This window comes from Neocloeon triangulifer, unplaced genomic scaffold (assembly GCF_031216515.1).
Source record: "Neocloeon triangulifer isolate White Clay Creek 2 clone unplaced genomic scaffold, ASM3121651v1 ptg000006l, whole genome shotgun sequence".
Lineage (NCBI taxonomy): Eukaryota > Metazoa > Arthropoda > Insecta > Ephemeroptera > Baetidae > Neocloeon > Neocloeon triangulifer.
Window position 1 is genome coordinate 4,680,545 of NW_026775549.1, and position 23,336 is coordinate 4,703,880.

The 23,336-nt window shown below is 38.3% G+C and overlaps 1 protein-coding gene across 1 annotated transcript in view; it reads right to left on the bottom strand.

Moving 5' to 3' along the window:
* Nucleotides 1–9,249: 9,249 nt before the first annotated feature.
* Nucleotides 9,250–23,336, bottom strand: part of LOC132194134 (leucine-rich repeat transmembrane neuronal protein 1-like) — a 97,015-nt gene continuing 82,928 nt past the window's right edge. The window contains exon 5 of the mRNA XM_059615234.1: nucleotides 9,250–12,846. Coding sequence (XP_059471217.1) covers nucleotides 10,183–12,597 — 2,415 coding nt within the window. The 5' untranslated portion in view covers nucleotides 12,598–12,846 and the 3' untranslated portion in view covers nucleotides 9,250–10,182. The remainder of the gene's footprint in view (nucleotides 12,847–23,336) is intronic.

The window sequence follows — 23,336 nt, forward strand, 5'->3', positions numbered from 1 at the left end:
ATTCTTTTAATCCTAAAGAGCAAAATAAAATTGAATTGAAAAATAATTTAATATTTTTTTTATGACAATAAAATTATAATTAATAAAAAGTATGCAAAAATTTTATTTACAGTTAATTATGTATATTAAATTTAAAATTGTAACATTGAAATAATCTTTAAATAGCCACTCAATAATAATAAAAAGCTTTTTTATATTTTCTTGTAATTTTTATAGAAGCAATAATTAAATTTCCAAATTAAATTTTTGCCACATCTGATTTTTTAAATGTTTTTTTTTTAATTCTATAGTGTATATAATTATAATTCATTGTATTATTATTATATTTAGTCTGATTCTACAACATAGAAAATTTATAAATATCACGCCGGCAGGTGGGCCGTTTTCTCTTTTGTCAGAAACGCCGGAGGAGGAGAGTGTGTGGGCGCTTGTTATTTATTTGAATGACTTTCCGAGTCTGATCTTCCCCTGGCGGGTCGACCTGTGCCGTGACATGTGACCCCCGCGGGAAGCAAACCTGCAACAGGAAACCCGCAGGGAACAATAAACCCTTTGTAATGATCTCGCCGCTGACCTAGATATAATTTATGCATCTCGCCGGCTGCTTATTTGAGGCCGGGCCGACCACGTCGCGTTAGAGATGACAGTCTGATGAATGCTTATGCAAAGTGCCCTACGCACCTGACGCGCGGGTTGCATATCTCTGTCTGCCACATCCTTTCTTCTCGCGAGCAGCACCATGCTGGAACCAGCACTCTCGCAAAAGATTGTGTTTCTAATAGCGAAAACCAGCGAGTAAAATTCCAACTAAAACATGAAATAAAAATGACATTAAAAAAATGGAAAATAATCTGATTTATCTGATAGATTGTCTTCTGATTAAATGATAAAAATTATTTTTCTGAAAAACTGTAGCTGGGTAAAAAAAAATCCGAAAAAAGTGCCCACTTTCCGAACGTAAACATCCCTTTTGGGTGCACTTCTAAATTTGAGTTTAATCTAAGAAAATGACAAAATGGCCTAGGGCCATAGGCTTATTAATTTAATAAAAAAAATGTTATAAAATTATATAAAAAATTAAGTACCTGATGCATTTATTAACTTCTAATTTCCTTTCAAAAATAAATATTTCATATAAGTTATGAAAATTTATTGAAAATATGCAAAATTTCAACACAAAATGTAAACGCTTTTTTTAAATTTCTTATTATGATAATATTTTGCAATGTAAAAAAAAAAATAAAAAACTAGCTTACTCTTTTCTTTTTGCACAAAATAATACTCTTGGATTTCCGATAGCACAAATCCGTGTCATTTTGTCCAATAAAAAGGGTGCGAGTGCGCGTGTAGTTGAGCAGCAATATTTGAGTTGTTGGCCTTGTTCGCCGCATGCAAATCCCACGAGTTGTAAGCCGCAGAACGGCTCCTGCAGACACCGCAAGTACTGTAGCTACAAGTGCGGCACAGCCACAAGCTGAGTGTGCAACACAACGCAGCTGGGCGAGCGCGAATCGTGCGAAAGCGAGCGTATGCACCATAATGTGTGGATTCGCCGAAGCGTCGCCCCCGAGGCTGCTATGCTGATCTGCAGACCTCGGCGTGTGTTGTTTATTGTGTAATTACTGATTGCCACACATTACACCCCATTAGAGCAGTGTTGCACCACCACACCCTCCCTTTTGCACTCAAACAAACAAACACAATATAGCGCGCGCGTTTGTCATGAATATAAAGAGGTTCCGCATATAAACATAAACGAACGAGTATAAATTGAAATCGACGTTTCGTGAAATTCGTCAAAGTCAATTTAATTACAATAAAAGCGACTGAAATCTAAAAATATTCACTTCATTAAAATGCTGCAAATATTTGATTTTGAAAGTTAATTACGAGAAGACGAAATAAATGAGATGTGTTGAAGTTTTCCTTATTACTATTTTATTAAACAGGAGGAAGAATTAAAATGATAACATTTTTAATTTAAATTCTTCTTTGACTCTTTTCTTTTGTAGCATTAAAATAAAAATGTATCTCATTTTTTTTAGCAAATAAATACAAATTTTTTGTATATCCCTTTCAAAATTGAATTGAGAGTATCAGATGAAAATCACCAAGCTCGTCAAATATCGAAATAATTGCTTGGATTTTCCAACGGATAATGACCCTTTAGAACAGCACAAGCGATCTGTAATTATTTTACCGCAATACCGCTCCAACACAACAATATTAAATATCAGGGAGTTCCTCGTCCTCGTTCAGCGACCTCTTTCTCTTTCCCTAGGTCGCTCGGCAACCCGAGTCCAATCATTCTGCTCCGCAAATAGCAAATGCAAGTCACTCTTGAGCCATTTTTTTCAGTGCCCGCTCTCTCAAATTAAAAGAGGTAATTGGCCCGTCGTAATTGCACATCGTAATTCCCTGTCATCTGCTCCTGGGTAATTACAATGCTGCCGGAATTAATGCACCTTTGTCACTTAAGTCTTTCCGGGCTATTTCATTCACTGCCCGGCTGCTTTCTTTTGCCACTTAAACTCTGCTCCCGGCCACCTGGTTATTTCGGTCACACACGCGCGTAGGTGAAATTGAGTGCCCTGTTTTCTGGGTGTGGAGTGGAGGAATTTTCGTGGAAATGGTAATTTATTTTGCCATTTTTTATTTGAAAGTTGTTTATAGGTAAGAAAACTGGAAATCACGTTCTTTGATGGAAAAGTTATTATTAATTATTTACAAAATGTAAATGAAATTATGTCTTAATATTTATTCTTGGAAATAATGAAGTAATGTTCAAGTGTTAATTAATTGGAGAAAAATCTTGTGTTTGTACCAATTTCAACCTTTTTCCCTGTTTAATTTGAGAAAAAAAAATCGTTACGTAACTATGGCAAAGGAAATGTGACACGCAGCCAATAAAGCAAAACGATTGCCTCTCTCACGGTTGGCAGGGAGCACCTCTAATTGGCAAAAGCCTCTGTTCGGCTACCTTTACGCAATGATGACGCTCTCGATCTTGATTTGAAGCGAGGAAATGACAATTTCAAGGGCGCTGCAGGAAATTAAAAAGGAAAATACTTTCGCCGCGAGCAACGGCGCTGCAAGCGGAACTTTCCTTTCCTCTTGCAATTAACATAAAAAGTTTAACAAAAGAAAGAATGAAATTGCTCTATAGAGAGGCCGGGAAAATATGATGATTACACTTTCGCTCTCCTGGCCTCCACCCTCTCTCCCTTTCTCTTGCATTGTGCGCGCATACTTAGATTAAAGCTTATTAAAAAGTTTCGGCGCGTGAAGCGGCGCCCGTCGAGCTCTCGCGAGGTCGTTCGTCGGTGTGGCAACTCACCTGCTTAAGACGCCTCCCGTTTCTCGTATCTGGAGATTATTCAAGTGCTGAAAGTGCATGTTCGCACCTCGAATTACATCGCAAATTTATTTAAATTATGCCACGCCCGATGGATGTCGGGAGAAAGTGCTCGCTTTTACAACGGGCGCTGAATTAGCATAAGCTTTCTCTGCGAGGAGAGCTAAAAATTTTATACCCCAACTTTTGTGCTTAATTTGCCTAAGTAAATCATTAAGACGCGTCAATTAAATTAACTATTTTTAAATGGCAATAAAACAAAACAATATTTAAATGTCAAACAAACCTGCCATTGAAAAGAAATTCGCAAATTTATATTTTCGCAAAAAAATTATACATTTCTTTTTGCATTTCTAAAACTATCAACCGATCAGAAAAATGTTTTTTCCTGCTGACCAAGGAAGTGCACTCAATCGCCTCGTTCACTGCGAGGCTTTCAAAGGTGATGAAATATGACACATTTTTGTAGAAGCAACTCGCTTTTGTTGAGTGCAAAGAAATTGTGTACATATTTGAGGCGTTATTCGAATGTGTTTGCAATCGGAGGGAAAAATTTAGCATTCGGGTAGCGGTAAGATTTGTGTGCGGTCCAGTCCATATTGATCGGGCTGCAGGCGTTGGTCGGTCCGAGCGTATCCTCCACACACTCGCACGCACACATATCGGCCGGTGGGTGTGATGAATGGCCACCGGGGGCCCGGGAAACGTTGCAAAAGTCCTTCCTTTTGACTTTCGCACGCATCGGGGAAATATTTTATAAAAGAGCGGCCTGGGCCGGTCTGGCTGCCGTCGGCATTAATCCGCGCGCTGATTAAAAGAACTCAAACTTTTGCTCCCTTAGCATATAAGAACAAAAGTAAGTCCCGAGGGAGACGTGGCTGATGGAATCGGCGGCCCTGGAACATTTTTCCCTTATCCTCCGAGAGAGACAAGAGGCGGCAGTTTCAAATCTTTTGATCTAGAGTGGCTAAATCCGGCCTCCTGTCGGCGACAAGAAAGAAAGAAAGAAAGCAGCGCTGTAACTCTTTTTGTGTCGGCCGTCAATTTATTGCCCGAGATCCTGCTCGGCACAATGGCTTCCTTCTGTTCGCAATCATCAAATGAAATTGCAACAGCGCATTTTAAGACCCACTGCACTTTTCTATTGAAACACGCCTTTGTTTAGTTTTCCACGACTTTGAAAAGAAATATTTATTTAATAATGCATTTTCAAAACCAGTCCATATAAATTTAAAAAAATACTTGAGGTGGAAATGTCACAGGACAAAAAGTGGCGACCACTACAAATAAGAAGTCTTTTTTAATTTGAAATAGTTAAATTCAAGATGAAATTAGCTGAACTTCTATTTTAAATTAAATCTTCAAAGATTTGTTTGAACTCAGCCTCTCTAAGCTTTGCCGCTCGCATTATTAAGAACAGAAGAGTTTAGTTCAGAAAGGGTAGCTTTGAAGAAGTGATTGGTATGTAAATCTTTTTCTTTCTTAGCCACCAGTGATTTGATGTTAACGAGATTACGGCAGCGCTCCCCTTTTCGTCACACCATCAGCGGCAGATGGTAAAAGTGCGCCAACGGCGAATTACTCAGTCGCGCTATTAGAATATTAAACGAGGCTGCGCGGAATCGAAGAGTGGGTGCGGATGAGAATAATTAGATGGAAATTGGAGCAGACAAGTTGATCGTTGATCCAATTTCTTCGCGGCGAGCAAACGAGTTCGTTTTCTTCATGAAACAGAATAAAAAGGCAAAAGCTAGCAATGAAAATTTTGGCTGCACGCAAAGCCCCCTCGTTTTAATTCAATTTACACCTCTTGCGAGGGTAGAAAAATATTTAACCAGAGAGAATATCTGCAGCGCCCATGTCTGTTTTCTTTTGAAAAAAAAAAAATTGTTGTTGTTTTATTAGCAAACAGAATGCACAAGGGGATGCTCTGGGCAGCAAGCTAATTTATCCGCGCTCCAAAAACTTGGGGAGCGCTCCGGAATAAATTCCAATTCTTTGGCCTTTGAAACTTTGCACTTCATATTCAGGCGCTGAGGAAGGAAGTGAAACTTTGCATTTGAAGAAAGAGCGGCAGGCACTTTGTTTTTATTTTTATTGGCGAATTCATTATTCCCTCAAACACTTTGTACTACGGTTCACTTAAAATTCAGGCCAGCTCAAAGCCGACCGCGAACTTCTTCTGTCAAATACATATGAAACGGGCCGACGCCATTGTGGCCATCTTCATTTCCCCGAGACAGTTTGTTGTCAAGCGGGCTGCATTGTACAGAGTAAAATCGAAGCACTGTTTTATTTTTACAAAGCAAAGAGTTGAGACGTTTGTCGATTATTTGCTACAAAGTTAACTCTTTATAAAAAAAAAACAATATTAAAAGAAAATTAACAACAATTTAAAATGTATTCTAAATTAAATTATATGGAAGAAAATTGTTGAGAACAAGTAATTTTTTAATATCACTTCTTGGTATTAAATTAAGCCTCCAGCATATCTTTGATGGCGTTTGAATTATAAATAAAATATTATGATTTTCCTTATTTTTATATTTGGTAAAAACCTAAAAATCTTCATGAATATTTAATAGAAACGTTCAACGTTTATTTTTACCATTTGCATTTGTACTAAGTAAATAAACACGTACTTTGCTCGTGCCAACAACGCAGTAAACTTGGCGCTGAGGATCCATTTATTGTTAGATTAAGCACACCTTTGTGGAAGTTTTCCCTCATCCACCCTAGAACAACAGAGTCAACAAAAGTTGCGAAATCTTGAGTTGTGCGGGGTCGTCAGAGAGAAAGACAGTTTTTTGCAGTGGCGAGAAAAAATAAGCCGGCCACAAGAGGGCCGAGTACAGTTGAAAGGCCCTTGCAAGAACTTGTCTACATCTGCTTTATTTACAACTTGGTTACGGCGGTGAGAAGAAGAGAGGCTGCAGGGTGGATGCACGGCTGAGGGTGGGTGATGACGTTCTCAGCTCTTTCATACCTCGGGCAGGCATTTTGCTTTTACGAGAGGCCTCAGCTGAATCGGTGAGCGTGCGACCATTACAGGGACGCTATTTCTCTGTATTAGGAGCTGATTAGGGTGCAGCTGCTTTCGAGGGCCAATAATTATCATTACCCCGCGCAGGGAGGTCGCTTTTTGGCTCAATACCAGGCTCTCATTAAAACGAGAGGAAAATAAACACAAAATAAACCAGCAGCAAAATATAATTGGATGTGACCTTGTTAAAAGAAAATGAGATGCCAATTCATACTATGCAAATTTAAAAGTATATTATATACAAATTTTTATTATTTTACTGAAAAGGGAAAATACAATTATTTTTTTATTTTATTTAAATTCATTAATAAATTTAGAGGTCACGCTCGAGGTGGATTTCATGAAAAATTGAAACTGGGCGAATCCCATTGCAAAGAAAAAATGAAAAACAAAGTGGCTCCAAGGGCGACCTGCGGGCTGCAGGTACTTTAAAAACCTAGGATTTTGTCGCGTCCCAACTAAAACTAAGTGGAAGGAATTAATAAAAAAATTAAAAATGAAATAGGGAGATTTTATTTGAATAAACAAAAAATTGCAGAAATTAATAGAGCAAAGAGTCAGCCAACAGCCCAAAAATTAATTAAGAATTAAAATTTAATTCTGCATTTTTCATTACTTCCTCCCACTTAGTTTTAGTTTGGAGACTTTACAAAGTACCAGCAGGGAGCCATATGAGGTCAGTTGTCCTTTATTTTTCATCTTTTCTTTGCAAAGAGGTTAATCAGATTTCAATTTTTCATTGATAAATATATTTATTAAAGAAAAATTTATTACTTTTATTTGAAAATTTAACTTAAGAATCAAAATAATCGAAATTCAGATGTTTGCATATATGATCTTTTGACTAAGATTTGAGATGTATTTGTAATCATTTGTAATATCAAATGAAAATAATTTTAACAGTGAATTGACTAAAGCAAAAAATCAAATGAATGTACTTATTGCTATATAGGGATTTTTTTTTCATTGAAACATCTGGCATATATAATTTAATGCTTTTAAAGAAAGTAATATTGTATCATTATTAGATGTAATTTTAGCCATATTTTTATATGATAAACATGCATAGATGGGTGTTCGATGCATTTGTAAAATATTTCATTAGTTATAATTTCAAAGCAAATCCATTTTAATGGAAATCGTATAGAATATATGGTATGGAAATATCAATTCAATCTCACCAAATGAAATAGCGAAAACAAATAACTCCACAATCAAGATTCGTTACAAATGCTGTGCCATTCCACAAAGATATATTCAATCAGCGCTGCTAAAACAAACGAGTCAGGACGGCCGGACGGCTGGTGGCCTCAATTTGCGTCAAGAGCAGCACAAAAGCAATCAGAGTCGTGACAAACACAGCTGAATATAATCAAGTAAAGTGCACGTACGATTCCCGAGTATGATCTTTTCGAATATGCGAGAGCAGAAAATAATTTCTGGCCGGCTTCATTTCCATCCGCCAAATCCATGCAGTGCGGTGGCGGTCTTTTAAAACCGCACTGGCAAACAGAAATTATTTCAATCAACTGCAAATGTGGCAATCTGCCATTTCTGCTTCACATACTTTTCACCCTAGCAAAAGAGCGAGCGTTGACGGAGTTCGCCCTCCTCGGAGCCATCAAATTTAATATCCAGCTCGGCAGCTCGCGCGCGCAGCAACTTTTCGGTGGTGAAATGATATCCTCGCAGCATATGCAGAGTTGTAGAATTTAATGCGGCAAAGGGGTCGTCTGGTGTGACATTTAGTGCCTGGTTAAATCAAGTTTTATGCTAGCGACGCTGTCAAACAAGGGCAGAGTCGAAAGAAATTGGTGCTCTGCTCACGCAAATAAATCAATTAACGTGCCAATAAGGAGAATGGCACGTTGCTCTGACGACGAGCTCAGCATTGTGTGCCTCCAGCACGCGTTAAACAAAGCGGAGCGACGAATTGGATTAGTGATGCGAGGCGTTGATCCGAAGAGAACAAGTCAACCTAAAGCACCCAATCCTTTCTCATAATGGCAGCCAGCGACCTTAAGCCGAGCAGGCAAATGCAGAAAGTGAATCGTTCCGAATTTATCAAGATGCAAAATTTTGAAATTAAAATATAATTCTTAGGAATAAAATAGTCTAACTAATAATAAAATTTATCATTGGAATAATTATTATTTGAAAAAATTTTCAAAAAATTTTAACTTAAAATAAGGAACATAATTTTCTAATTAATAATATAATTTAGCGGAAAAAATTATTAAAACAAAAATTGCAAAACAAATTCAAATGAAAATATAATTCTTTCTTAGGAATATATTTTTGAAGAATAATAAAATTTATTAAAAAAAAAATTCAATTTAATTTACAATTTATTTTTAGAAATATAATTGTCTAACTAATAATAAAATTTATTGGAAAGTTGTTGTTTTTTGAAAAAAAAAAAAGATTATTTCAAATATAAGTTATGAATAATATTATAAATAGTAGGTTCTATTTGTGATTTAAATGAATAGGCTTGATTTTATTGAACTTGAGTTTGATTATGATGTTGTCCCGAGTACTAGCCATTGATGTGGAACAGTGAATTTGGTTGTGCATTTGAAACATTTTGGACGCGCAGTAATTGAGTGATTTGGTTTTATTTGAGCGTGCTCTGGTAATGCTAATACCTCTCATTCGGAATTGTTGACATTATGCAACCATGAACATGCGTAAATACAAATCCAAACAAAGAACGCTTTAGGCTTTACTGCATCACAAATTCCAATCAAAAACGCAAACAGCGACCAACAAAATATTTTTCCTGAAAAATGATCAGATTATTTATGCGAGATGGGATGCTGAATTATGCTCAACAAAAATAAGTGGGAATTCCATTTTTATTAATCTTTTTTTTACCAAATATACCAACACTATTTTGAAATTTCAATGTTGCTTACAGTCAAATGCTTTCAAATGATCTTTTCGCGCAATGGTGAATTATTAACTTCCGCCAGGAAATACCAAAACCGATTCAAGTTTTTTGCTTTTCGCGTTCCGAAAAGTGTACAAGTAAACACAGCAAATGAGAATGGAATCTCTCCTTCTTTTTATCCGTAAAGGACAGGGCTACAAAGTCATAAATGTATTCAGGTATATTTTACATTGTTGCAACTATACAGCAGGAGACTCCGGCAATTGAAGTTTGACATCTCAGTGATAATAAACACCATCCTTGAATATTATGTTTATTATGATCAATTTTTTTTTAATGCTTTAGTTATACATTTGGGGGTTGACAATCAGTATCTTTGCTTTTTTTACACCGGGGAAAGGAATTATTTGATTTTACTTTTATTTAGATTGATTTATTTAAAGTAGCTTTTTAACCATTTGTAACACGTCATTAAATTCATTCTCAGCCTCTTTTTAAATAACGCTTTACACATTTCTCTGATATTCAAAAATATCTGCCCCCGTGCAAGTCGACCCATCACTTCGTTAAAAATAGAGATATGCTGTACAGTAAAAATAACCACCAAGAATCACGTCTCATTCACTCTCGTCACACTGGTAACTGGTTTGCCATAAATATAAAACGTCAAGTTGTATGAATGTACAAATTGTTCGCATAATTTCGCACACTTTAAAAGGGCCATTCTATATTTACATAAATTTCGCACTAAAGACGAGAACAGTTCTCAAGGAGCCGAATTTATCGTGAGCATCGCAATTCATTTTCATTCACTAATTGAAAATAGGCAGTCCATTTTTTTTTTTAAATTTACTTCTTGGAGGCTTCCACAGGCGCCCCCGCTTTTTTATGTCATATTTCGGTTCCGTCCTCGCCGAAGCCTTCGTCGGGGCTCTCGTGTTGCGTGTTGGGCTGCCCGGTCACCATCGCGTTTATCGCGCTTTCAATTAAATTCTGCTGACTCTCGGAAGTCTTCGCCGAGCTCGATTGCGAATAGCCCGTCCAGGCTTTGTTCGGGCTAATTGGGGCGGCCGGCGATTCAGCTTTGATGCCGTCTGCGCTGCTTTCGGTGATGTCGGATTTGTACGCGGCAGGTGGGGAGGGAATGAAATTGTTGATGGGATCGGGGAAAGTTTCGTTCGGAGCGAAAACGGGCGGAGCGGAAGTCGGATAGCCTTCGACCGAGTATCGCACGTCCGTGGGGGTGTCCGCGTACGCCTCGTACACCGGCGCCGGCAAATACTCGGCTTCTCGGGGGTAGCTTTTTTTGTGGCCGCGTTTGTACGGAAGGGTTCGATAATAGGCAGCAGGGGGCGGAGGAGGAACTATGGACAGCGCGATGGGCGGCTGCGAGGACATTTTCGGCAGGCCGTAGTCCGCAGGGTATCCGTCCTGGTCGAGGAACCTTCCCGGGGAAAGGTGCACGTCGGCCGACAACTGATAGGCCTGCTCCGGTTTGGCGATCATCCTGCGAGGAAGGGTGGAAAAAGTGCTGGGCGGCGCGTGCTCGCGCATCGGCGTCAGCACTTTGAGAGGAAAACCAGCTTCATCTCGCCACGTGACTCCGGGTTTGCCCATTTTCTTAGGCTCGGCCGCCTCCAGAAATTCTTCTATCATGTTGTCCATCGCCTCTTGATAACTGTTGCCGCAGTTGTCTCGGTCCACCTCCTCGCCGTCGCCCTCCTCCCTCCGCCTGCCGCCCGCGGTCACCCTTTTGTCCTTGCCCACACTTTCAGTGTCGTTGATCAGGTCTGGATTTTGCTCTTGGTAGGCTCGATTGGGGCTGAGCTGGTAAGGGTCGAGGCGCCCAGGAACCTCGGCCGCGCCGCTTCGGATCAGCACTTCGTGGTGCCTCATCTGCACGTGCCGCTCCGTAATGATGGCGCCGTTCGATTTCGCTGGAACGGCCCCGGTGCTGATGAGCTTGTGCATTCGGGTAATCGCAATGTTCGCCTCAATTTCGTTGGATTTGTCCGCACCTTGCTCGGGCGACTGTAGCGCGACGGCCTTGCTGCGCTCTCTCTTGCGTTTGCGGCTTCGCTGGCGGCGACACCGAACCACGATCAAAACGAAAATAATGATCACCAGTATGCCGAGAACTGCGATGGCAGACACAACGGCGACCATGTACTCATAAGGGAGAACGACAGGAACGGCCACGTCTTCTCGCACGATAATCCGAATTGTAAAATTTGATTGCGATTTTCCGGCTGGATTTTCCGCCACGCAGATGAACGTGCCGTTGTCGTCGGTGTTAGTATTAAAAATAAATAATTCGCTTTTCTTGTCAACTGCTCCTTCCTCTATGTAATAATATAGGTGAACTCCGGGCGCGACCATGGTATCATTTTGTAAAACCCTTCCCTGAAACCACCAGGAAACTCGAGCCTCGGGAATGGCGGAAACTTGGCAGAGAAGGGAAACATTTTTGCCCTCTCCGATTTCGAGATACATGGTTGTCGGTGACACATCTGGTAAGCACGCGAAATCTTCCACATCCAGAGATTTAATTACCGCGTCCTGCAGCCTCTGCGGCGAGTTGCACTTTGGTTCGATAGACTGCGGAATGTTTTTGTAATTCAATAGCCACGCGTGCAGCTCTGTCAACTTGCAATCGCAATGCCACGGATTATTATCAAGAGCGACTCCGCGTAATGAGGCTGGTAACAGATACGATCCGCGAATGGTTGACAACTTATTATTATCAAGTTTCAGCCACTCTAGCCGTTCCAGGCCGTAAAACGCGTCATTCTCGATTGCCTCTATCTCGCATTTGCTCAGTTCCAGCGTTGTTAAAAAAGAGAGCGGCTGAAAAGATCGCGTGCGCAGCGTTTTAATTGGGTTTTCATTCACGGTGAGCCTCATTAAAAGCCGAAAGTCGCTGAAGGTCTCGGTCGGGATGCGAGTGAGCAGATTTTCGCTCAGATCAAGTTCGACTAAATTGGTCAACCCTTTAAACGACGTGTCGTCGATTTGAAACAGTTTGCATCTGGACAGGTAAATGCGCTGCAGGTTGACAAGATTGAGGCGCTCGAACCGTTCGCGTGGCAAAATCTGCAAATTGTTTCCGGCGAAATCGAGCACCTGCGTGCCCGCGTCCATGCCCTCGGGAATTGCGATCAGTCCTTTGTTGACGCACTCGACAGTTTGTTTGCCCCCCTTCCATTTGCACACGCACGCGGACGGACAGGCGACGCTGATGTGAAAACACCATTGCATGAGCAGGAAGGTGAGCCAGTGATGGTGCAGCAGCATTTTGCTTTTCATGCCACTCTTTTGAAATACATTTTTCCCGAATCGCACAATGATTTCACTTTTAAATTAGATCTGACGAAAACAGAAGGGCGCTTTCATTGTTCTCCACTCGCTGGGCGCAGCGATCCAATTTTTGGTTCGGCGCTGATGTCTACTGCATAAATTGCTCCTTCGATGGGGTGGCAGGAACAGCAGCGGCGACGGACAATCGTGCAGTCATGCGTGCGCTCCGGCCGAAAAGGTCAAACGGCGTGCGGTGTTCTGGAACAAAAAAGGAATTGGTCACAAAATATATATAAAATAAATAGTATTTTATTTTCAAGCATTCAAATTATCTTAAGTTACAATCATTCACATAAATTTATTTCATAAGCATAATTATCACCCCTTTTTGATAAACTCTAATTATCATTTAATTTTTCTCCGTTTGGGAAAATGATCAATCTGGTTTTTTATCAATTTTATAGTTTTAAAAACTGATTATCTGCTCAAATTATCATGTTTCAGATTATTGTAAATAATTCAGCATGTTGTTGAGGATAATTTGTTATAATTGTTGTTTATTTAAATATTGATTGTTGTCAAAAAACTAAAAAGAAAGAATTGCACATGAAAATAGTAAAATATATAATGCAATTATAAATATTGCATATTATATTTTTATAAATTATTAAATTCAAGTGATTATTTATGCTTTTCTAATTTCAATTTATGTTCATAATATTTTAAATAATTAAAATTATTCTATTATTTATGATTTTTCAAATATCATGTAATGTAAAAATTTATTAAAAAAAATATATTTAAAGAAAGTTTCAAGTTCGTCATTTTAACCACTTTTTTTCCGCAATACCTAGCGTAACTGAAACTAATAAACTTCTGAAAACTTTTGCTGGTGTTGACTGTAAACAGCAATGATTATTAATATGAAAGTTAACTCATATGTAAAATAATTCTTCTTTCTACACTGAACATATTGGTTAAAAAATATAAATTTAACCAGAATTACCAGATTGGCCATTTGTCCACGGACGCGACAAATTAATAAACTAGTGTCTTTAAGCCCAGTTTGCTTGTTTGAGGAAAACACCAAAATTATATCTATTGATGCTTCCAGCAGAAATCAATTATAAACTTCATCGGCACTCGACACCCAATCTCGGTTCTCATTAAAACTTTACGTTTCGAGACCACATAGCAATTATTGCTCTTCCGCAACCCGAAATTTCGAGAGGTCACACTAGAGGCTGTGGGCATTAGTAAGCGTCGTTATGGAAATTCAGACTTTTATTTTAACCCATATTGATCGCTTTCAAATCAATCTGAAATATGGACACAAAATCCTAACTAAATTTTATTTTAAGATGACGTACAGCATCTTTATAAAGTTACTTCTTTTTTCGAATGCGGCCAAAACTTTTTAGCACACTGCGTTCCAGAGATGTCTCGAAATTCACTAAGCCACGGGAGGAGAGCGAGATGTAACAAAGAGAGTTTTATATTCGCTGCTATGATGAAGTTCTTTGAATGGAACATGTTTTAACATTATGTGCAGCACCGCCATCGTCGTAACAAAAGTATTTAACTAAAAGCAAGATTACCATCTCTTTGGAGAGGCGGCTTTGTGAAAGGGAATGCGGCTTCGCTCTCTCTCATTCTCTCTCTCGCGCGCTCATAAAAGTGGTTGAGAGGTGTGCACTGAATTTTGCAGATCACATCTCTCGAGAACTTGTTAGCAAGCTCCAGTGATCAAACGCATTGCTCGAGTTATTTCTTATTCAGTTCATGTATCAAATGGCTTTGTACATTGATAAATGCAATCAAATACAAGCTCGGCGAGTAATTTTTAGTGCCGCAGCTTCCAGTCGTGGGGCGTCAGTGCCTTCGATAAACAAAAAGTGCCTGCTGGCGCACCGGGAGGAAAAGGGAAGCACGACTGCATGTTTGCCCGCTTTTTATTGTCAGCACTAAATCAAGCGGCAATGTCAGTTGGCTGTATTTTACCTTTTTATTGAGACGGCGACGAATTGTAAAAATTACAGGGCATTATGCGCACTGGAGCGTGCTGGGAACACCATCAGCGCCGCTTCTAAGGGATTGACCCTGCCCCCCGCTTGAGTGCGAGCGATAAAACATACAATACGACTGCTTTGGTCGCTAAAAGCATTCCAGCATTATGTTTACAGCACGCATCAATTGCCCAAGGAGAACAAATAATCAGACAAATAATAATAATGCCTAAAGGCTAATTTAAGTTCAGGTGCCACCTTTATTTTATTTTTATAATTTTTTAGATATTTGGAGAACTTAGTAATGAATCGTCAAAAATTAAATAAATTCACCCACATTAGATGCGTAAATTCTCAAAATAAATTTTTTAATCATCGAGTAAATGTGAAATATTCACGCTTTTCTTATGAAAAATCGAAAAAATCTAAATCCTGAAATTTTAATATTTTGATCCTACATGCTAGGATAATAGAAAAAGGTTCCAGCCTAATCGAAGGTGATGTAATATAAATTAAATGATATCATAAATTTTATAAAGTTACATTTTTTCGCAAAACAAATTTTTCCACAAAATTTGACATGAAATTCAACATATTAAAGAAAAAATAAATATGATTTCTTTAATAATTTTGGTCAGAAATTGATATGTTTGTTTTTAGCGTACCTTTTTCTCGGCGATGTCAATTTTTTTTTTTAAATATTTAATGTCAAATTTTTGTGTGATAAAATTTGTTTTGTGAAAAAATACAATATAAAAATTTTAAACATAAATATATTTTTATTAAATTTATTCGAGAATTAAAATTTTGTGTATCAAATTTGGAATTAGTGCAGACCTGGTTCAAAAATCGTATGGAACTGGTGCAGAAGCGGGTCTCGCTGTCCTGCATCAGTTCTACACCAGTTCTGCACCAGATCTGAACCAGGGGTCTAATTCTGTCAGATAGAATGGTTCAATTACCATAAATATATCATTTTCATGGATATATATTAATATATAAAATTTCATTAATTTTTCACAGAACATTTTTACTTTGAAAGAAAAATAATTTATAAAAAGATTTTTTTTTGTACTACATAATTCTTGTCAAAATGATTCCACAGCTCATGAATTATGGGTGCAGCCAAAGCATGTAGAGCGATATATTTTTTTCTTAACAACTCACAAAAACTCATCGAGGAGAAGAAGTCTACTCTAAAATCAAATTACCACGAAGCAACCCTCAATCGTGAATTTATGCTACAAAAACTCTAATATTAAGTTTATAAGTTGAAACTATATTAACGGTTCTCTGGGAACGTTTTTGAATTTTCCAAGTTTTTTCACGCAAAATCCGGCAAATAATGTGTAATTTTTACATTATTTTTCTTAAATAAATCCACGACTAATTAAAATTCAGGATTTTTTTAATACAATTAAAAAAAAAACTAATAATATATTTTTATTTCTATATATAAAAATGATAAATCAGTTCCACGCTTTAATAAGCATGAACTGTCTGCGAAATACATGACTGGCGGCAGGTGCATTTTAAAAGTTATTCTTCTTATGAGAAAAGTTGTGCTTAACTTTCTTTATACATTTCATGAAAATCATCAGCATACGCGAGAGGAGTGGCAAATGGAGTGTGAACGCGGCGGCTGCTCTCAAAGTATTTCAATTACTGTCACCACTCGGCTGAGTAGCCAAATAAAAATAATATTCATTTGAATTTATGGCTCGTTGCAGCAGCCGAGAGTTTGGTACGCGAGCCGAGAAAGTGGCCGAGAGCCCGGCCGGCGCCGCCTTTGCTGCCGCTTTTTCTCCAGGCAGTGTCGGCTGTCAGGGGATTGAAATGAACAATAGCTGGATGTGTCATTCGCACACACTGCAGCCCAGGCGTTATTATTTCTCCGAGTCTATGACAGCTCAAAGGCTTATTGCGGCTGAATTGATGATGCCTCCAGGTCTGCCTTTCTGCAAAGCCGCCAGACACGCCAAACCGCATCTGTCAAACTTCAATTTTTCTCCCGAAAAAAAAAACTGCCACTTTGGCTTTTACGACGATTCAAACGGCAAAAAAATTAACTCCGAGTTTAAAACATTGGGCGAATTTCTGCACCGCACCAATATAACGACCGAACCACTCCAGTGGTTTTGGCCCCTCCGCACATAGGAAGTGCTTACGAAGCACAATAACTTCTCTGGTGCCAGGAAAACAAGGAAGCAAAAGAAAAAGGCTTCTTTTATTGTCTTCATTCCAAAATATAATGGCCATAAAGACATTATGGTGGTGGTCCAATTCAAAATAATGCGACCGCCTAGATGAATATCTCTCGTAGTTCTGCTTTTCTCTTGTAACTGATTTGTAATGGGGGACTAAATGACGCTGGACTCCCTTATAATGCTATTCGGTGGTTTTAATTTTGCATTTGCGTCATAAAAATTTGATTCAGTTAGTTCGGTGCATTATCTAAGCATTTCAAAGGGCAAGGAAACTGAAAAGAAAGTGGCAAAAGGGGCCATCATATTGATTGCAGCTAAAATTTTATTGCGCGTCGTCGTTCTTTTTTTTTCTCTCTCTCCCCCGCATTTAGTTTCTTTTCACCCCAGTGGCTCCACGGGAGCGGAGTAACCGGAGAAGGAAAGTCGGCTGTGAAAAGATGTGAGCTGCTGGGGCTGCTGCCATCCTCGCATATAAAATGCAAAGTCAACTGTGAATGGTAGTGTTTGTTTTCCAGGCACTGCATTAGCAAGCAAAGCTCCTAGAAATTCCCTCTGACTTTTCTCCCTCAGATTTTCTTAACGTGACAAAAAATGTTCTGCTCTCTTTTAGCCTGACTTTGCATTTTAATTTACCAATTTTTAAAGGTCTCCATGGAATAACTATTTAATCAGCTAGACGAGGGGACTGGAATTATACCAATTTCCAAGCGCACCGCATCGTTGCTATCATCATCAACGTAGATACTCAAGCGGCCGTAACCGTTTAATTTTATGCAAACAGCAGAATCATATTTGGCGAGAGGGCCCGCGGGCTGAGCGTGCAATATTGGCTGCGCAGGCAACCCTCATCGCATCGCCGAAGGAGCGTGTTTGCAGCCAGCATTCCATCTTTTCATTATTTCGCGCCATCGACTCGCATTTTTATGAATGCGATTTGTGCTGATCGGTGCTGATTTTCGCACCTCATCACCGCCACAAGCGGCAAAATCAAACGCCCTCGCGTTGATTGGCTCGATCGCAGGGGCTCAAGCACAACCCTTTAAAATGGATCACCAGCAACCATGTGGGCGGGAATGGAACCGAGTTTCTCATCTCTGGCCCCACGACTACCACCGCTCCTTGTCGCAGTTTCTATCCTGCGACGAGCGTTTTTTCCAACGCTTATCTTTCCTTCCTGCAAACTCTCTTTATAATTTAATGTATCAAACGTGTGTTTTGCTCCGTTAAGTCCTCATTATTAGAAGGTAAAATACAAAGAAAAATGTTGAAAACTGTCAGATTTCAACCTTTTTTTCATTGTATTTATCTTTTCAGTCGATTTTATAGTGTCGTATAAAAAGCAATATCTATTTTCAATAAACAACAAACTACTAAAAATTCACAACCGGGAATAGCTGTTTAGCAAAATCTATAATGAACTCCTGTTTATCAATATTTTAAAAATTATTTGAGAAGAAATAATTTTTATCTGCTTTGAATGGATTTTGTGAGTTTTGTTATTTTCCAGATAAAACAATATCGTGTTCTACATGTTTCCGCTGCGGGCTGCAGCCATAATTCATGAACTGTGATATTATTGGTGACCAAAATTAGAGCATAAATTAATTTTATAAAATAATTTTCATCCAACAATCATTTTTTTTTTTAAATAATTGTTCGGTTCAAAAAATTCTACTGTATTGAATTTTTCTAATAGATTGCGAAACGATATTGTTTTTTTTTATAATAATAAATAAACAACTCACAAAACACATCGTGGAAAAGCTGTTTTTAAATTCAAATTACCATAATTATTTTTAGTATTTCTAAAAATTTCACTATTTATAATGATATGTTTAAATTATTTAATTTTATTTTAAAAGTAAAAAAAAAGAAGCAACTTTTTTCTGGGTAGTAAAAATTCATTGTTCTTAGCTGGAGAAGTATTGATTTGGCCTTTGGGGCGGGCTAAAGAGCGCAGCAGCAGTGTAAAAATGACCCCTGCCTGGCAACCTCTCTGCGAAACAAGTCAGGGAGTTAAGGTAATGGCTCTATTGAGACCTCGCATTAAAGAATTGAGTCGATGCTGAATAAATGGCGGGGCTGCAATAATGATCACAGAAGGGAAAGGCTGCTGATCCACTTCATTCAATTGTTCACGCTTTGGAATTCAATGGTGGAATTAAGTTCATGCTGCAGTGAAAAGGCAGTACAATGCACCATAATAGGACAATTATTCCGGATGGCACTCAATTAATTATCAACGATGACAAAGCATATAGAATCTTGGATTTAAAATTAATCAACAAATTAAGCAAAGTTTCAGATTTATTTTGATGGATATTTGATGAGATTAAAACTCTGAATTAATATAAAAAAATCCACATTCATAACATATTTTTGTCAAAATTATTAATCGCTGTGTAGGAAAAATTGAAATAAATATTTTCTGAACCACGGAAGCAATCTATTTGCTTGATCAGCCGAAATTAATATTGGCAAACAAGCGAAATGACACGTTGTTTGATTGAAAAATCGTTCGGGCAATATTTGACTAAAAATTTCATCCATAATTAACTCGGGCGCGCACAAAATGATTTCAACCGGCACCGCGTGTCTGCTTTTTTTACAGGGAAACAAAGGCAACGCACAAAACCCCGGTTGATTGGCGTTTTAATGAAAAACAGAACGCGCGCCGTGCCTGGCACAATCAACGTCATTTGTGCGCGGGCAATTTTATTTTTGCAGTCCGAGTGTGCTAAAATTACATTCGGGCCGGCAAGTCTGACCGAAAAAAGCAGCGAGTCCATAATATATCGATAACCATGCAGTTCGTGAGTTCCATAAAACATGGCCCGGGCGCCGGTAATTTATCGCCGTCGGCGCAGCGCTCATTGAAGAGTGTGTTTGGCCTGCTGCGGACAATCATATCACGTAGCTTTATTCGGCTATCGACTTGCATTGTATGTGTTTGGGACGCGCGTGCAAACACAAATCGAGAGAAGAAAAAGCGAGGTTTGATTAGCAGCCCCGCTTTTGCGAAACCTCTGCTGACGAAGCGGCCGCAGATAAAAGTGGAATGAATGAAAAGCGCACAAAAAGCGTCAGCGGTGACATGGAAACTTTGATGGCGGCTCCTTGATAGCTTTTCAATGGGAACCAACCGCGAGCATTTTTCAATAACCGCTTTCGCATTTGGTCTGACAAAGTGACACCAGCGAGCAAAGAAAAGGCTGCCGGCAGGTGGCTGTTGGATTTCCAAGCGATTTCCATGAATGATATATTAAATGAGCCACTTATATTTGATATACCTTTAAAATGAAAGATGTGAATCATTTTAATGGGTTATTTATAACAAAAAAATAGTTTTTTGTAACTTTTTAATGAAAAACAATCACTTTTAATATTTAAATATCACCAACGAGACAAAACTTGTCCTCGTTTTTAGCAACGTTAACAAATTGAAATTATAAATTCTTATCTATTTGTTAAGAAAAGTTTTGAAGTTTTTTTAAAAGAAGTCTTTAGATTTAAAAAAAAATGTTAAAAAAAATAAATTAATGTAATTTTATAGTTTTATAATAATATTAATAAATTTATTATATTAATTATAATAATTTAAATTTCTAATTTGAGTATTAAGTAAAAAATTTTCTATTTTTTTTAAAACCAAATTTTTTCTTTACATAATCAAATTATATATTGGGCAGCTTCTTTATCAATTTAAGTAAATTCAAGCCATATGTTTATTTCAATCTTGTCAAAGTAGTGCATAAATGATATAATAATTCCAGGCACGACAATTCACGTGTATCTAAAAAATGTATTATATTCTGAGAATACACTAATATCAGAGCGAAAGACCAATCTTGAATTGCGAGAGTAGCAAAGGCCAAGGGGCGAGCCCGGAGGTGTGATCAAATTTCCATTTGCACTTGATTTATGCCGATCGAGATCGGTGTCAAACTAATTCCGTGAACGCAATGAGGGATGAGATTAAAAGTCGGCGGTGGCGGGCGGCGTTCCTGGAGCGATAAGACGTTCGTTCGTTCGTTCGCCAGCCTGGGCGACGCAATGGAGTAACAGAAAAAGGAGCCAATTCAAATTGGGATGGCAGTGGGGCCGAGATTAAAACGAATGCTGCGGGCGGCGAGACTCACTAACTGGCTGCCTCCTTTCTCTCCCTAGTTGTAAAACAATCGCAAGTCATAATGTAGAAGTTGGTTGTAAGGCAAAACTTTTTGACATGACTTCCAATTAGCGATAAAGCCAGCTTCGTCTAATTGCATCGGCAGGCGTAATAAAATTAAAGGCAATGATGCCGATGTGGGGAGAAATTTGGCCGAAGTATTAAAGGTTCTTCGATAATTTGATCAATAAATTTAAGAATAAGAAGAGTTTTCAAGTTTTTAAAGTTTAGTTCAAATTCTGGAATCTTTTAGAGTATATATATATTTTTTTTTTTTTTTTTTTTAAATTGCATTTATTTACAAATTCTCAAAAAAGAAAAACCGCCCCCCAGGACCGAGGGGACTTGTTTTGGTAAAATGCTGTCTAAACAAACGGTCGTCCCTGTGCCACGCAGCAGATAAATCTTTGCCAGGAAATAAACAGCCAAATTAGACGAAGCCACCGAGGTGCTATTTATAACGGGGCCGCGAATCACACAGTAAGTATGGGAGTAATAATAATCTGCAGCTTCGGAACGGTGACAATGATAGATGAAATTAATTTATATTAAAAGTGTCGCGCGCTACAGGGGCAATTTATTTCCTCGCAGCGAAAGAGGGCGGACGGCCGAGCGCGCTGCAGATCTGTTGGCTGCTAAACGTTTTTGCGGCGCTGGTTAAACATGTAAAGCGACGGCTGCACGCCCCATGAATAAAAAGTATTGTGCGATTCCTTATCACTCTCCACAGAGTGCAGCATCTGCTCGGCGAAACTTATTAAAAGCAGGGCCTTGGTCGTGTTTAAATTTAATATTCGCCACAATTTTCATCATTCTGATAAACATCAGGTGTCATTGCTCATTTTTTATGGTTCATTTTAGCAAAGCTGCTGCCTTTTTCAAATTTATTACAAGCCCATTGATGAGAATAAACAAAAGGTTATCTTGTTTTATACTGTAAAAATTGTACGGAAATTGAGATTTGGTTATGAATATTTACTTTAAAATTAATTTTTTTCCAAATTACTATTGTTGTTTAATCATCCTCATTGTTATGAATAAATTGGTTAAATTCAAACAATTTAATTAACAAAAATGAATTGTTGGACAAAACAACACCAACACTTGCAAAAATTTTGCTAAAACTTCTGAGATCAAAACGACTCCTCATCGGTTGTTATGTTGATCCTAAAGATTTTTGTTTAGTAAAAATTATTTTCAAAAATTTATAGGTTATTAATTTCTAAGTTTTCTGATACACTAAATAAATGCGAAAAGCTTTTGTATTATGGGCTTTATTTCAGTGAATTATCCAGTAAGAGCTAGATCGTGGAAAAATTTTGCTTTATACTGAAAAGAAACATTTTTTGTGGGATATTGAGCAAGAGGATGTGTTTGTTGAATGAATAAACTTTTTCTCCTTTCTGAAAATTAAACATAAATAATAATTATCAACAAGTGGTATAAAATAAAAATATCTATCTTCCATTTAATTCATATTAAAGCATGAATTTTAAATTTTCCACTTTTTTACTGTTTTTTACAAGCTTTAATTCTACTTAGTTTACCTGCCGCAGCAAACACTCCCATTCATTCTGCTGGCATTCGTTGAAGCTGGAATTCACAAAGTGACCTTAGCACTCAAGGTTTGTTCCCTCTTCAGCATGGCTTAATAGAGTATTGCATTTCCGTCTCTCTCCATTTCTAGGCGACTCATCGTTTCGCTGTTGGCCATGTGCTTATGCATTAGTTTCCATGGAAACCCTTTGGCCTGGCTTAATTACCATATATTGGAGGATAGGTTGCATAAGAGCGAGCGAGGGCGCGCGAGAGAGATCGTGTGTGTTGTGAGCACCTTTACCTACAAAGCCCCATATCGGCATGTACGAACTAAACCTGTTTGCACAGAGAAAAGCTGCTGTCGCTTTCCCTTTAGTGCCGGCGAAACGTGCTGATAAATGCAAATTCACTCTGGCAGTTTTTCACCCACATTAATTGCAAGCGGTGCTGCCAGTTATTTGGAGCGCGCGAGAAACGGCGGAAGTGTTTAAATGAGCATAATTGCATGCTTAGCACCCCTGCCTCGTAAAAGCATTTTATTACAAAAGTGACCCCGCATGACCTCGTTGTAATTACTTAACAACTTTGTACACAAACTAAACTAAGCACACTAGTCTGGTTGAAAAATTCCTTTTTAAAATTGAGTTATGAGACAAAACCACGCAATATTTTAATTTCTAAATTTGGAATTGATGGCGAGCGTGTCTAAATCAAACGCTAAACTGCAGCTGGCCATAAATTATGGATCGTCAATTAGACTGGGCCGGCGGTGGCGACGGTCGCTGCTCTCAGTCAGCTCAGCATTTATAAACGTATTAAAACAAAGCC